Source organism: Thalia democratica, chromosome 1 (assembly GCF_965202585.1).
Source record: "Thalia democratica chromosome 1, ktThaDemo2.hap1.1, whole genome shotgun sequence".
In the NCBI taxonomy this organism is placed as follows: Eukaryota; Metazoa; Chordata; class Thaliacea; order Salpida; family Salpidae; genus Thalia; species Thalia democratica.
Window position 1 is genome coordinate 66,113,588 of NC_139165.1, and position 15,905 is coordinate 66,129,492.

The 15,905-nt window shown below is 24.4% G+C and overlaps 1 protein-coding gene across 2 annotated transcripts; it reads right to left on the reverse strand.

Annotated features, from left to right (window-relative positions):
* Window positions 1–326: 326 nt before the first annotated feature.
* On the reverse strand, window positions 327–13,347 carry LOC145832247 (uncharacterized). Of its 2 annotated transcripts, XM_082939599.1 has the most exons (16): window positions 13,219–13,347; window positions 12,487–12,580; window positions 12,335–12,357; window positions 11,924–12,073; window positions 11,630–11,760; window positions 9,615–9,852; window positions 9,113–9,191; window positions 8,134–8,188; window positions 7,835–7,903; window positions 6,380–6,509; window positions 5,089–5,294; window positions 4,672–4,811; window positions 4,493–4,564; window positions 3,277–3,362; window positions 2,307–2,493; window positions 328–2,089 (listed from the first exon to the last, which is right to left on the reverse strand). In XM_082939599.1, exons 1-16 carry the CDS (start codon window positions 13,321–13,323, stop codon window positions 1,098–1,100), a joined length of 2,757 nt encoding a protein of 918 aa, XP_082795725.1. In that variant the 5' UTR covers window positions 13,324–13,347; the 3' UTR covers window positions 328–1,097. The 2 variants fall into 2 exon arrangements, with proteins under 2 accessions (XP_082795793.1, XP_082795725.1); XM_082939667.1 differs by lacking the exon at window positions 7,835–7,903 and having other exon boundaries at window positions 327–2,089.
* Between the last annotated feature and the right edge of the window lie 2,558 nt (window positions 13,348–15,905).

Here is a 15,905-nt window from a genome sequence, read left to right on the forward strand (position 1 = left end):
TAAAAAGTTGGTTTAGCAGACCGAACTCACAAGCTTGCAGGCCGGATTTTTTTAAAATTTTTATAATCATTGACGGCAAGTCATTATACCTCTGCGGGCCGTTCGTTGCTCACCCCTACTCTAATACCTGAGAAGTTAGTTGAATTTTATTATGGCAACATTTAGTTTAAATAAAAGTGTATATGAAAGATGTAGACATAAATTTTCTGTGACTAAAACAAAAGTTTTTATTAATCAACTTTTATTAACGATGAAGTTCGGAAATTTTAAAACAAAAGTAGGTGTATATTCTGCTAATTTTTTCTAATGCATAATGATAAAAAAATATTAACATTTACAATTTGTATTTTAGATAAAAATAGAGTTTTTTAAAACTTAAAATTAAAAAAACTGCACAAATAAATCTACAAATAGTCGTTTTGTTTATAAATATAACGTTTTTTATAAAGAATAAAGAAACTAAACAAAACGTAAAGAAAAAAATCTGATGTACAATGAAATAATATTTAAGCCTGAGTTTTTGACTAGAAAAAATTTTAATTAAGTAAATATTAAAATATCTGATGATAGTTCAATGGAAATGATTTTATTAAAATCTAGGTTTAAGAAGTAAAAATTAATTAAAAATAATAGTCTATATAAACATTTTACAAATAATTGTTCTAAAAATTCTTTTAGTTTGAGTTAAATAATATCTTAAGTTGAATTGTAAATAATAGCTGTCAATTAAGTATCATAATAAGCTAATGTTATCTTTTAGTGTATTAATGATAATTATTCAAATTAAAAAAATGATTATACTCCCTTAACCAATATTCAACGAATAAATTATATTTTAAAAACGTAGAAATATTAAAATAGTGAGATTAAAATATTGCTTAATTTCAGTTTATAATCTATAAATTGTTTAAATAGATATTTTTGGTGAAGGTCTTCGCTGTGAAAGTAGTAAGCAGTGAAAAAAAAATTACTTTATAGAATATAACAAATTTTTAACTCGATTTTATAAAATTTCACAAATAGTAAAACTCTTTAAGTTGCAAATGAAGAAATAATGGTTACAAATCGAACTTTTTTCTTCAATTAAAAACTTTAGTTCACGCATGAAAATGTCCGTCATCATTAGTTGCCAGGTGAGTGACCAAAGCGTTCACCACGCCGTTCAAGTTGCCATCGAATTCTTCCAGCAAGCTTCTATTCAACTTGGTTTTATTGAAACCCATTTCTACCAGCTGGCGCATTTTTACAGGGTACTTCTCTTTTGGCGAATCGGTTGTAGTGATATTTTTCTTCGCTACGACACTGGCACCTGAGTATGCTTCGGAAACCTGATTGCCGTGCAAAGGCCGTGATGGTATCTTTTGAAGTTTTTTACGGCTGGTAGTCGGTTTTTGTTCTGCTACTGCTTTACTAGTGCCAGGTTTTTTCAAGATACTCTTCGGCGTCTTAACGGTCTTTAAAACGTCATCTTTTTGTAGCTTCTTGTTAATCAAATCATTGTGATCGGATGCGTTTGAATGAACCTCTGAGCTGTTACTCTTTGTTTGAGAGCTCAGATTATCAGGAAGTAATGCAACTTTTGAAAGTTCAGCGTTTTGACCATTTAAATGTCCATAGAAACTTCTACGAGACTCTCCACCTGATGTTGATTGATTTTGAATTTTCTGTTTCTTTTGCGCTTTTTCTTCCGTTTCATTTTGGCTTGGCTGATACGAAGTGAGATTAATTGGTGCGCTGGATTGTGACGCAACTGAAGTAAGAGTGGGTGGAGGGGCAAATATTTCAAATTGATTTGCTACCGAAGAAGATGGCGTCACTACTGACGTCATAGTAGAATGGGGCATCGACAGAACGGCGAAAGACTCAAAATGATCTGTGCCGCCGACCTCGTCGCAAACTTGAGCTAAATTTGTCGCGCTGAAGTCAGCATCTACGAGAGAGCCGCTTGAAACTTGGCTGTGGAGCTGTTGTGACGTCATAAGACTTTGCTGGGATTCAGCACTGTTTATTCTTAACTCCCCGCTCACAGGTTCAACGAAGGATGCAACGGAGTGCAGTTTTCCACTGGACAACGAAACTGGCTGTTTTTCTAACAATTAAAATTTTTTAGGTTAGTTTAATCAATTTTATTATACAGAGTAAACTAACAAATTATTTTAAGTTTTTAGCTTGAGAGATCTTTAGGCATATAATAAAAAAAAAACTACTAAAAAGATAAATTATTTGTGACAAAAAAATGGAGTTTAACTAAAAAACAGATTTATTTATTAAGCAACTATTTGTTAACAATGTATATAAAAAGTTACCCGATAAATGATTCTCGGCTTCGATTTCTTGTTGGTTTATCAAATCATCAAAATTTGAAGGATTTGGTAAAACTTCGTAGTCGCTATTGCTGGAAATATCATCGTCTGTTGTTTTTTCTTCAGCTTTGCTTTTTTCTTCAAAATTCTGGGAGTTATTTTCTGAAGATTTATTTACCAAATTCCCAACCTAAAAAAATAGTTGTTGTTTTAAGTCGTGTTTACGCTAATCAGGCTAATCAAAATAAAAAAAAAATATTAGAGTTTTGAGATAAATTCTACAGTTTACTATTTTAATAAAATTTTGTCATAAAAAATTTATGAAGAATTTATCAATTCAATAAAATTGCTCTTTTTTAGTAATTAGTAGAGAAAGTACAAATAAACTTAGTTCTAAAAAAAAATTTTTGATGAATAGTTTTTAAAATTTCATAAGTACATATAATGTATAGTTAAGTATATATAACAATATAAATATATACATATAAAATGTTAACACTACTATGAAACATTATAATATTAAATGTTTAAAACTCAAAAAAGTATAAAATAAAAGGTTTTGTATTTATTTTTACATAACAAAACTTGTACTAAACAATTTCATTTTAAATATACTTTAAAAAAAAAAATTCAAAAATTAGATAAGAAAAATATTAGCATTGATTTTAAAATAGTGTAAGATATAAATAAAAAATAAATGTAAATAAAAAAGATGTAAATAAAGTTTTGCACATCTAACAAAACATAACAAAAAAATACGTGAGTTGTTTAATTTACGTTGATAAATTCAAAGTAAACAAAGTTTGAAGTTAGTGTTTGCCAAGAAAATTTAAAACACTTTTTTATTACTAAAATCGGTCTTGTTTTTATTATAAGGGCATTAAGATTATTAAACTATCCTTATCTTATAAAAAAAAATATATTTAAATTTTTTTTAATTATAAATTAAATGTAAAAATAAAATTTCACATACCTTATTTTCATCACTAGAACTTTGAAATGGTTGTGCCCAACTACTTTTATATGAAGTATTGTTTGAACTAACGAAGTTGTGCGAAGCTGTGTATATTTACTAATCATAATATTTTTAAAATAAAAGGTTAAAAAATACATTAAGAAAACTCTTGTAATTGTGAAAACTCAACATTTTTTAAAGATTAAATTAATGCTTGGCTTGTACTTTGAGATTTATTTATTACAGTCTATTAAAATACTCAATTTATTAACTTATAGTGTTCTTACCATTGTAAAGTTGATTAATAATTAAGAACTCAGCTAATAAAAACTGACATATCATTAAGTAAACATAAAACAATTTTAGTAAATGATTTAATGTAAAACAGTCTATAGAGCAACGTTAATTAAACATTACGTCATTTAATGTCTGTTTCCATAAGTTTTGTTTGAAGAGAGTGAGAAAGCTACTTAGTATGTTTTATACTGGTTTCAAACTTGTTTCCTAAACTACCTTTTTTTTTAAAAACGTTGCGGTCTAATTTCATAGTTTACGTTTTTACAAAAAAAATTAAAATATCACAAGTTTCAAGAACGTTTAGTGTTTAAAAAAGCAGTACTATTCACACAAATTGAAAGTTTTACAGATAAAATATTTAAAGTACTAATTTAAAGATTTCTGCGAATATATTTAACTTGAAAAAGTCTTATTTATTTTTCTTTTTTATTTAACATAAAATTTACATTAACTTATTTTAAATATTTTTTTGAATTTTAAAGACATGTAAAAATCTACTAAAATATCATAAACTAGAAGTAAAAGTGTAATAGTTTTGTGAAATATAAATATTGTTTTAATTATTATTATTATGAGAAAATTTCAAAGCAGTACAATTTTGAATTAGTTTATGATTATTATAAGCTATACATATAAACAGCTTTTTTTAAACTAAACTTAGTCATTTAAAACTAAATTTGAATAAGGATTTTTACTTTTAATAAATTTTATTTAAATTTTTACTTTTTAGATAACTAATTTAAAACTTTAATTTAACTTAAAAATTCAAGACGGAAAGAGTAATAAATTACTAAATCAAATTTTACACTATTTAGTGCTTGAACTAAATTTTATAAGTAATTTTTGTATGTAAAATAAAAAGTCAACTCTAACAAATAAAAGCATACTTTATTTTTGAATTAACTTAAACTTAAGAAAGTGTACAAAAACTGCTTACATATAGGCACAGAAGTCAGTTTAAATGAACTTGTGTTTTGTGCAGTCTGACTACTTGCTACTGGCGTTAAACCTGAAGAGCATTCAATAAGTAAAATAGAATAACTAAACTTAACAGCTAATGAAAAAAAAACAGCTTTATTCAATGTCTCAAAGCAAGATTATATGATAGCAACAAACTTTGTTCGCAATCGTCGATTTGGTCGCACAGTGTGAAGTGAGATGCCTCCGTGTTAGGGGAACTCCCTGTTATGCTGATGTTATCGTCAGCAAGTTCTGATGTGGTAAGTTCGCCACCAACTTCAACTTTGCAACACAATCTGAAGTTAGTTTGTTAATTGTTTAGTTTTACATGTTTATTGAACGTTGAAAAAAATTAGTTATTTTTTAAAATATTTTCTACGTTTGACCCAGTAAACATAGAAAGTCAAAAATAGAAAAAAACACAAACTAAAGGCTCAGTTATACAAAATTAAAAAAAATTTCCAATTAATTTAAACTAACTTTTACAGTACGCACTCAGTACTTTTAAAACAAATAAAACTGTATTATACGCAAACAAAAAAAAAAACACGATTCTATATAATAAAAACTAACAGAGGTCCGAACAGGTCAGAGCCGATGCAAAGCGACCATGTTGTGGAGTAAGTGCAGTTGTAGCTTGGTGCCTGGTGCTGAATGCTGATTGCTTGTATTCCTCCCACCTTAAGTGGCTGGATTTCCACCACCTTCTTCCACAACCCACCTGTTTCTTCTTCCTCAGACGAAAATCTCGTGTCTGGATCTTCATGGATCATTTTCAACTGTGGTTTGTTGGTTTTATTAAATGTTTGATTTCTGTTTACTAAAATATTTATTTAAAGTTGACATTTATATTATTGAAGGTTAAACTACACATACTGTTGCACTTTTTTCTGGTTTTCTGGGATTTATTTTTAAATTTAAAAGATTTTTATTCAAATATAAATTAAAAATACACTCAAACTATATCATTTGTTAAACATATATAATTTTTATGAACTTTAATTAGTAGTGTTTTCAACTACATAAGTAAGTAGTAGGGTGGTCACTGGTTTTTGACAAATTTTCTCTTCTTTCAGTTTTTTGAAAGTACTTGTTTTATGGTCTATTTTTAGTTTAAAATTACGTTTAAGGTGAAAAAATATGTTAAATACTATAAAGGACTGCCACAGACCGAGATGTAAAAAACTTCCGGACTTTTCTAAATCTTATTCATAATTAAAACCGATTCAAAAATACATAACCAAAAGACTTTAATCATATTAATCTATTTTTAAAATTCAATTAGACTCTTAAAAATAGATAAATTGCAAAAGCAAAATTTTTTAGAAAATATCATTAGCAAAATGCAGTTTTTAGTAATGATAAACTTTCTTATTTAGAGCATGTCTAAATCAAATTTCCTGACTTTTTTTGAAAAACCCCAACTTTTTCCTGACTTTATGGCAACCCTGGTATAACAACATTAAAAAGATACTGTAAAGCTACTTTAAAATTGTTTTTTAATAAAAAAAAAAGTGATGATAACAAGAAAAAATTATCTGTATGATAGATTTTTTGTATTGTATTATAATTTTACTACATAACATGTAAAAAATGTTTATAATTCCAGGTTATTATTCCAGGTAATTTTGAAAAAAAAAACTAGCAGATTCTAAAATTCAGTTATTTTATTTTAAATTCCAGAATCTTTCAGATTTTTTTCAAAATTTCTCAAATTCCAGGTTTTTTTAGCCTAAATTGTCAAATTCCAGGTTTTTTCAGGATTCCAGGTTCAGTAAGTAAGCCTGTAGGTAGTGGATTTTAGTCTAAGTATATATAACTTGTGTGAGTATGAAAACAATAAAACCATAACCAAAAAACTAACAACTATTCCGGTGCACCAATTCCTCGTGCCCGTATTTTTGAGCACCCAACACTTTTCAAAGGAGCTTGATACACTTACTACATTAGCTGGTGAAGGTAAATTTTCACATAGAACTCCTACCTTCATTACTCTGAAAATACAGTCTAGTTGTTAGACTATTGTACTTTTGAAATCATGCAACTTTTCAAATAACTTTTTTTTTAATTTTAGGTCTTCTTAAGGAACAAAACACATATGTTTTTTTTATCAAAAACGTTAAAGCATTCTTTATTAATTAGAAATTTTCAAAATAAAGATATTATTTAAATGTTTCATTACAAAAAAATTATTTATAATCAGTTTTTGAATGTTTTGCGTTACCTTAACTCATATTTTTTTATTGTTCATAAATTTTTGAAAACTTTGACTTTCCAGTTCTGGAATGATAAAATTATTCAAACAGACACAAATAAAATACTATTTATGTTATCGTAAACCTACAACTGAATACTTAACAACCTTTAAATTCTAAAACAAGCTGAAGAGAAATTAGCATAATTAACTATAAAAACAAAAATTTTAAATATAGAACGAATAGTACTAAGATATTTAGAAAAAAAAAACAAGTAAATCAAGTGAGTCTAACTTAAAAAAATCATAATTTCGTATGTCTTTAGAATATGAAACACAAGTACAAACAAAAAATATTGCCTAGCGTATTTCAAAGACTACAAACTAACAAAAAGTGCTAAAGATAAAAACGATTAAACTTTAGACGAAACGCTAAAAAGCTTTGTCTTAAAATTAAACAAACTTTTAATATTATATAAGCATATGTTTTACAACAAAAGCTGCTTTTAAAACAATTTACATGTACTTTTTTTAATTATGAAAAAAGTTTATTTATAAAAAAAAATATTTTCTTTAATTTTATATACAGTTAAAGTGCGTGTAACATTTAACAAACTAAAATTCAAAGATAAAACTGATTTTACATTCATAACATGTCTTAATTTAGTAGTTCTTGATCAGAGTTTTTGAGTTTATTTTTTAAAATAACTGAATAATCCTTATTTTGTCTATAAGAACACTAGTTTAATAAAACAAACGGAACGTATTCAAGAATTTTTATAAAGATATTAAGACTAAGAATACTCGTTTTTAAACGCTTCATTACAAGTAAAACTAAAGAATTTATGAAACTAAACATAAATCATTACTTACCAAAAATTTGTGTATTTTATTATTTTTCTCAAATTTATTAACTTTTAATTTGTTATACTTGAATATTTAGTACAATGCAGTAATTATAGTTTAAAATATTAAAAAACTAACAATGGTTTTATCCAACTTATAAACTTCTAATAATTAAACTAACTTTGAAGAATTTTTAACTTCATATTATTAGGTTAATTAAAAAGTTTTTCACTCTAATACAAAATAATTTAAATACTTGTAGTAAATATTTTTGCTCACCTATTCATAATACTAGGTGATTCGTTATTGTGTTGCACCACAGACGAAGCCATGCTTTGTGTAAGTGATCTAATTCAAAATCAAAATAAAAACACACAAAACACATAAAAAATGATCAAAAAACATCTAAGTAGTAATAATCTTATCAGCAAAAAAATATTAAATTAGTAAAATGAGTTAGTAGAAATTCATTTATTAAAATGTGACACTTTTGTATTACTAAAAAATAAAACTTATAAATGTGAAGACTTTTAAACTTATAACAAAAACATTGTATTATTTTGAATATTTAAACTTACTTAATTTCTTTTCTTAGTTTTTGAAACTGTTCAGATTCAGATATTGAGGAAGTAACTAAAATAAAAGTATATTTTAGTTTTGAATACAGTAAAAATTCGTAACAAAACAATAATGATTAAAATTTAAAAAAAATACGCTGTTATAATGCTTTAATAAGGTTTTTATAAACAATACATTCACATTATTAATACGTATTATAGTATTTATTTTAATAAAACTATGTTTAATTTTCATGTAAAAATTACAATATAGGCCATATTAGGAGACCAAGAATTTTTCTAAAAAAAAGGTTCTTTAATAACAGCTTAAAGTATCGAATGAACTATAAGTTATATTTTAAAAAAATCAAAAATAACTAACTAAATTTTTGAGATATGAGTTTTGCAAAAACATTATGTACAAACGTATGACATATATTTACTCAAGTCAGTTTTATTAGAAACTATAAATTGCAAGTTATAAAAGATTAAAAAAAATTAAAAAAAAAAATTATGAATAAAATTCCCGACAAAAACCCCCGTTTTTCTAACAACGGAATTTTTTCTCAAAATTCGTCAAAACCTACACATCATTGGTTTAAAAAAAGCTTAACTAAGCGTAACACTTAAATCATATTGCTTTAAAGCTTTAATTAGAATTATTTTTCTATTTAAATATTTTTACTCCTCTACCAGGACGTATTAAAATTTCACTTCTTATTTTTTGAAAACTATTTTGGGGCTTATTAAGCTATAAAGATATCTTGTAGCTTATAATAATGTTTTAAAATTAAAAAGAAAGATTTAAAGTGCAATTTTATATTGTTGCTTTCCTAAACAAAAGAAATTCTTACATAAAATGTTTGTCATTGTTTAAAAAATGGTCCTTTAAAATTAAAAATACATTAATAAATTTAAAGTTTAAGAAACTTCAATACTTTGTATTTATCTTAAAGAAATTAACATCTAAAATGTTGTACAATGTCTATACTAGACTTACGTTGATTGTGATTAGCCAAAAGTTGTTTTATATCATCTTTCATATTTTTCATTTCTTCTTTAACAGCAAGTCGTACTTCCTAAAATAAGAAATTGCTTTAGATTAATATTTTTCTTTTCTGATTTACGAGACTTTTTATATGAAATATACGGTAAGAATATATGCATCTTGAACCCAGGAAAAAAATGCGTAAATTACAATCTTAATAAAATTTTATCCTTCTCAAACCAACATAAGCTAACATCTATTCATTATTAATAGAATACTGTCTTTTCTAGTTTATTTTAGATAGAGTAGATTTATTCAAAAATCTTTTTGTATTTGAATTAAGCATATTGAAGTCAAGTTTTTGGTCATTTAATTACATTTGTACAATAAAATATCATAATTTTTTTTTAATTTCATCAATTTTAAAGATATAATGCGTACATTACTGTACAATTTCCCTACTGAACATAACAATTTTATTAAAAATTGGAAAGAAATTTAATTTTTCACTTACTTCTTTGATGATTTTTATAAGCTGTTTTTGACAGTAAGCACTACTAGACTGCGAGCTTTCAGTCATTTTTGTTTCTTTTTCTGGTTGCTGTCCACTCGAAATATTAAAAATATTGGGTTGATCTTTCACAGTAGATGTTACTTCATCTGATTGGTAATCATTTGTGCGATGAGTAGAATTTGTAGTTTTTACTTCTGAATGATCACCTTTATCTACAGCTGAACTCGTTGAAGGTTTTCTGTTTTGAGAAAGATTAGATTTAAAGAAGGTATGAAACAAATATATACAGTAGATATTAAAAAAAATAACTTGTTCTTTTTAAATTCAAAAACATTTATTTAGTTTTTGAACTAACTCGTCTGAAGCTTAAAAACTCATGAAACTGCAATTATTAGAATATTTAATAAATTTTATCGTATTTAGTAGGAACATTTTGAAAAGAGAAAACTTTAATGATACATTTTTAAGATTAGGATTACAAATCCAATACAGGTTTAAATATAAATTTTAATTATTTTTGTTTGAACCCAGTTTGTAAAATAAGTATACTAACATATTTATTCAGGATATTCTATATACCAAATCTTTTTTTGGACAGAATTCTATTTTTTCTTAATTAAGTGCTATTTCAATTTTTAACTTTTCATTTCAAGTACTACAGATAAATTATTTTTTTAAGTGCGTTTAAGTTTAAAAGTGCTTAATTTTTGTTTAAATTTTTTAATGATTTTATTGTTAACATATTTATTTTCATTTACTTGAAATATTAAAAAATTGTTAATTGTTAGTTAAGATTAGTAATTCAAGATCCAAACGAAATAATTTCATTAGAGTATAAGAACAAAAAGTTGAGAATCTACTCATTTAACTAAAACAAAAAATATTTCTCTTTGTTAAATTAATAACAGGGCTCTACGGAATTTTCATAAGTTGGATAGTATTATTATTAAATGAATCTTTTAAATTGTGTATTTATACTTATTGTAAAAGTTTCGAGATTTGATGAAAAATTATGCAATAATAATTTGAGTAAGAAAACTTTTGTTGAAACTGTTGTAATGGTTTAGTTTTATATTTTAAAAAAATAATCAACTCTAGTTAAATTAATACATTTTGTAGTGTTTAATCATAGAAGAATTTAATTAATGAGTAGATTTAAAGAACTTTTTTTTGGAAACTCTTTAAAAAATAAATCCTTGCTTTACTTGGCAAAATGTTTAGTAATATTTTTGGCTATAAAAGTTAGTAATTCAAAGCTGCAAAAGTTAAAACTTTAAACAAAAATTTTAACTGTAAAAAGCTTAAGGCCTAAATTTTAATATAACTTCATTCACTATGTGGTCGAGTGAGTCTTATAGTAAGCGAGAGTGTACTGCGCAGTGATATGCATAGAACTCATTTTACTATAGATAGAATTTTGATATATTTTAATCATATATATTCATATATTATACTCATAAAATATTATTAAGTTAATACAAATTCAAATCATTTAACAGAATGCTTATTAACAAGTTTCAAATTTTTAATTGCAATAAGTAGCAATATTATTATCAGTAATAAAACAAATTGTATATATTAAGTTTTCTAGTGTGTATAGAGTTTTATCAATATCAATTTACTGTGTATAGATTTTGAAAAATTTTAGACAATTACCAGTGGTTAGTAATTCTCATAACATAGATACTATACTGAATTCATACTCATACTTTACTGAGTAAAACATCAAACATGGAGCAAAAAACTTGAGACAAGTAAGTTATAACTGCTCTGTTTTCTGTGAGAGATCTTATTAAATTAGTATATACAATATTAAAAACGTTAAAACTGAATGTTTAAAATTCGAAATTTGTATTCTGAAACTGTAAGTATCAAAATCATCTACTATTTAAAGAATCTTTAAAAAAAAACGTTTATACATAATGGTGTCTTGACAAATATCTTTACACACTTGCTGAACTCTTTACAAAAGTTGAACATATTTTCTCTATAAATATATGACTTTGCAAACTTACTGAACTACATCACTGGTTTCAGCAGCAGATTGTGATATTTGCCTATCAATTTCTCTTTTTACAGCACTTGTAGCAGTTTTTACAACACCAGTTGCTGATTTTATTGTTTGTTTTATAGCTTCACCAGCAACCTAAAATAAAAGTCAATTTTCAAAATTAGTAAAAGAATTATTAAAGCATAGCACATAGAAGTAAATTAAAGTTTAAAATTTTTTAAGTCTAAATAAAATTAAGCATCTTTATTTTATTTAATATGAATATAAAATATGTATAAAATTTACAACTAAAACCTACATATAGATATTGTCCATTTTTTGAATTAGATCCTTGTGACTGTTTTAGCTGCCCATTAGTATTATAACTACTATTTTTGTTTAGTTGCGATAACAAAACATCACTTGACCATATTTGCATATACAAAACGTTGTAATTGTTAGAACAAACCTTCAAAAATAACATAATTATAAAACATTATTATTATTGGTTTTATATCATATATATCATAAATTAAAACATATCAAATACTTAAACCTACAAATAACTAAGTTATCTTAATACAATCTAATTAATATACTTACATTAAACCATATAATTTTTTTATAGAAAACTTTTATTTTAACTAAATTAAATATCTATGTATCAACTTAGATTTTCAACCTGTTGTGCATAAAGTAATTATTTTAATATTTGAACAACTATACTTACTTGCAGAGCATCTTCAAAATCATCTGCAGAAAAATAAATAAATTAAAAATCAATAATTACTTTTTATGATAAACAATATTTATAAGTTTAAGACAAAAAACAATTATTAGTATATACATGTGGATCAAAATGTATGCTTTTTATTCACTTACTTTGATTTTCTATCTTTTTAATTTCATCATTGTTATCTTTATCAGTGTAAGAAAACCAAAAGTTTTCAACATTACAATCATACTTCAGAAGTAGCTGCATAAATATACAGTTTGAGTAGATAAAAACGAAAAAAGTTTTATTTACTTTATGATAAATTTCTAATCATTATTAATAATAATACCAAAGTAAAAGTTCTGTTATAAAATAAAACTTAAGGACATAGATAGGTCACAATACTTTTTATAAAAGTTAAAATTGACTCTTACATGAAAACACAAGTTATGAATTATTAGTTTATTTTATTACAGTTCTGAACAGTAACTAAATGCTTTATAAAAGCTTTTTTATGCTTCTTCAAAAATAAAAATTTTAGCAAGTATTGATAATGAAATTTCCTCTGTTAGGCTTTAAGCTGAAAATATTCTTTTAAAGTCTTTTTTTTTTTTAAAGGTAATCAATCTTATTTAAATTTGGTTAAGTTAAAAACTAGACTGTATTAAACAAACTAGTAATATTTAGTTTGACATATCTAAAACTAAGTGCTGTATTTTTTTTTAGTTTATATCCAAAATAAATATTTAAAAAATGTTCATACTTTGAAAATTGTTAAAATATATCAAAAGATATAAAAATTAGTTTAGTTTTATCATAAATAAAATTTTTCTAGTAATCAAAATATCTTATTACTTATTTTTCTTATAAGATGTTTTTAAATATGTTTTTTCACTTACCATAAGAGAGATATCATCCCATTTAGTTTGAAAAGAAAGTTTAAATATTTCGTTTTCATCATTATATTTTACATCAAGAACATATGTCTTGTCATTGTTCGTCATTCTTTATGTTTAAAATATATATCTGTTATATTTTTACAAGAGTTTTCAAATATTGTACATTTTGTAAAAAAAATAAGTATAAAAATTACAATTGCGTTTTCTATAAAATTTGCTGAATAAATAATAATGGTTTTTATTATTACATATTTTCACTAAATCCAATTCAAAGCTTATGTTTTTTGATGTTTTAAATTTTTTATTAATATTATTTTTCATATACTTTTAAAGCTTAGATATACATGATATAAACATTTTTCTGAACTGTATTTAACTTTTTTTCTAATTATTTTACTGCATCTAATTACCTAATAATTTAATAAACAATAATAACAGCTTATCAACTCTAAGTATTAAGAGTAATATAGATGTTTTGGTATAAATGTTTTATTTTTAATAAACACTTAATGTGTTTTACTCGCACTATATCAGTTTAGATGTTGTTGTTTTAGTAATCAAATTTAGCATTTAATCAATTATGAGATACTATGGTCTAGACTCTAGAATAATGGTACAATTTTTTTTGCAAAAAGTATTGTTGATTTATGACAATCTAAAGTTAAAATACTAGTCAACAAAAATGTCAATTTTTGCTTGTCTTTTGTCAAAAAAGTTAATTTTTGATACTATTTTTGAGATAAACACTACTTGTATTAAAACTATAAATATAGAATTTTTAAACAAGTTATTGGAGTAAGGCTATTCAGAAAACAATGACATATAAAATAGCACTTTTGTTTAATGGTCCATTTTTTAAGAATTTATTCTATATTTAACTTCTTCTAGTCAATTACAGTACGATTATGTATGTTATGCAGCTTGATGATGAAAAGGTCTTTCTACATAGCCTTCTTTTAAGATGGTAGCTAGAGATTTTAGATTGTAATTTTTTAAATATACTTGAAGTATTTAACAAATTCTCATAGAATGTTTGTTTTGGTGTCATTATTAGAGAGTGCACATGCTAAAAATTTAAAATACTATTCTTCAGGTCATCAATAGTAAGTGTACTAATTTCATTTCTAAAAATGCAGAACCTTTTTCAAACAAAATTTATGGCTTTCTAACTGTCATTCCAACATAAGACTATGTCTTTCTCTACATGATTCCATTGAACATAGTTTAGAACATTAATATTTTTCTGTTATACACATTTCAAACAGCTTTTAATACCCAATCATTGTTTTTATAGAAAAAAAAATTTTGGTTTTTAAAACTAACCAAATTATAAGTTACATGTTTGATAAGAATATAAGTTATCATAAAAAGATATCTAGTAAATAATATTTCATACCTAAAATAAGTTTAAATACTATTAAGATATAACTGAATAATCTTTAAAAAAACTTAATCAATATTAAATCATGGTATTTTTTATCATCATGTTTAAGAACAGTTAAAACATATTAAAAAAATGTGAACACTCACAACTATGGTAAATAGGGTGCTTATAAATACTGTGAGTATTGAGTTTTCAGCTATAATTTTTTTTACATTTGGCAAGTATCACAAAAAATGTAAAAAAAAATTGATGATTTAAAAAAACTTTTATTTGGCAGAATTCAATTTTCTGAAAACCTGTCAATGAAAGCTGTATGGGACCCAAAAAAAGCTTCTTCAAATCATCTAAAATTTTGTACAGGGTGGTTTGTGGTATTTGTCAAGTGTAGAAAACTTTATAGCTGAAAACTAAAAGGTCACTGCATTTAAAAGCACCCAAATGGTCAATGTTATATTAACTTTCATAACTACTGTATAATACTTTGTTGCTGAACAAAAATTACTTACACATTTAAAATTTTATAAACAAACCTTATGATACAAATACCAACTTTCATTCACATTGGCTTAGAAAGAAGAAACTTTTTATTAAAGAAGTACTCTTGTATTCTTAATTAAGCAAAAAAAAAAGATTATTCTTGAATATTTTTATCAGAACCAAGTATATGTATTACAGTCCTACTATAGATTTGTTTCTTAAAAACGATTAAAGCCCTCTACTTCATGGAAGTAAGTTTTTATTTTCTCAAAAATTTATTTTGCAACAATGTACTACAGCCATAATAAATGGGTGCACGACTATTCAAATTCGGACATTTCAAATTCTAAAAAAAAAATTAAACAGTCACAAATTTAAAATTAGCATGCATATTTGTCAAATATAAAAAATACATACGTAGGTCATATTAATATCAACAAGTCATTTTTTTCTTTTTGTAGAACATTAAATATTTTTTGAGATATAGCTTAAATAAAGTAAAAAACATAGTTATTTTTAGTAATTTTAAAATATCGTAAAAGTATTTCAAACTTTGAAAAAAAAGAAAAAAGTGGCTTGTAGATATTAATAAGATCGACATATTTATTTATTTCAAATTTATATTACTTATTGAGATATAGTCAATTAAATATTATTTTTTATGAATTTGAATTGTTGGAATTTGAGTTGTCCAAATTTGAGTTGTCCGAATTTGAATTGTCATGTAACAATATTAAATAACTTTTTATCAATATATAGTTTACTGTAGCTTCTTTTTAAGAATCACATGATGGTTTTAAATACTATTTTGTCTCATTAACTTTTT

Excerpts from the sequence above, each read along its gene's own strand:
- LOC145832247 (XM_082939599.1), bottom strand. The coding sequence starts at position 13,323 with ATGACGAACAATGACAAGACATATGTTCTTGATGTAAAATATAATGAT. Across the intron at positions 4,565-4,671 it reads AATCGACGATTGCGAACAAA|GTTTAACGCCAGTAGCAAGT; the intron begins GTTTGTTGCTAT and ends AATGCTCTTCAG. Across the intron at positions 2,090-2,306 it reads AGCCGAGAATCATTTATCGG|AAAAACAGCCAGTTTCGTTG; the intron begins GTAACTTTTTAT and ends TTTAATTGTTAG.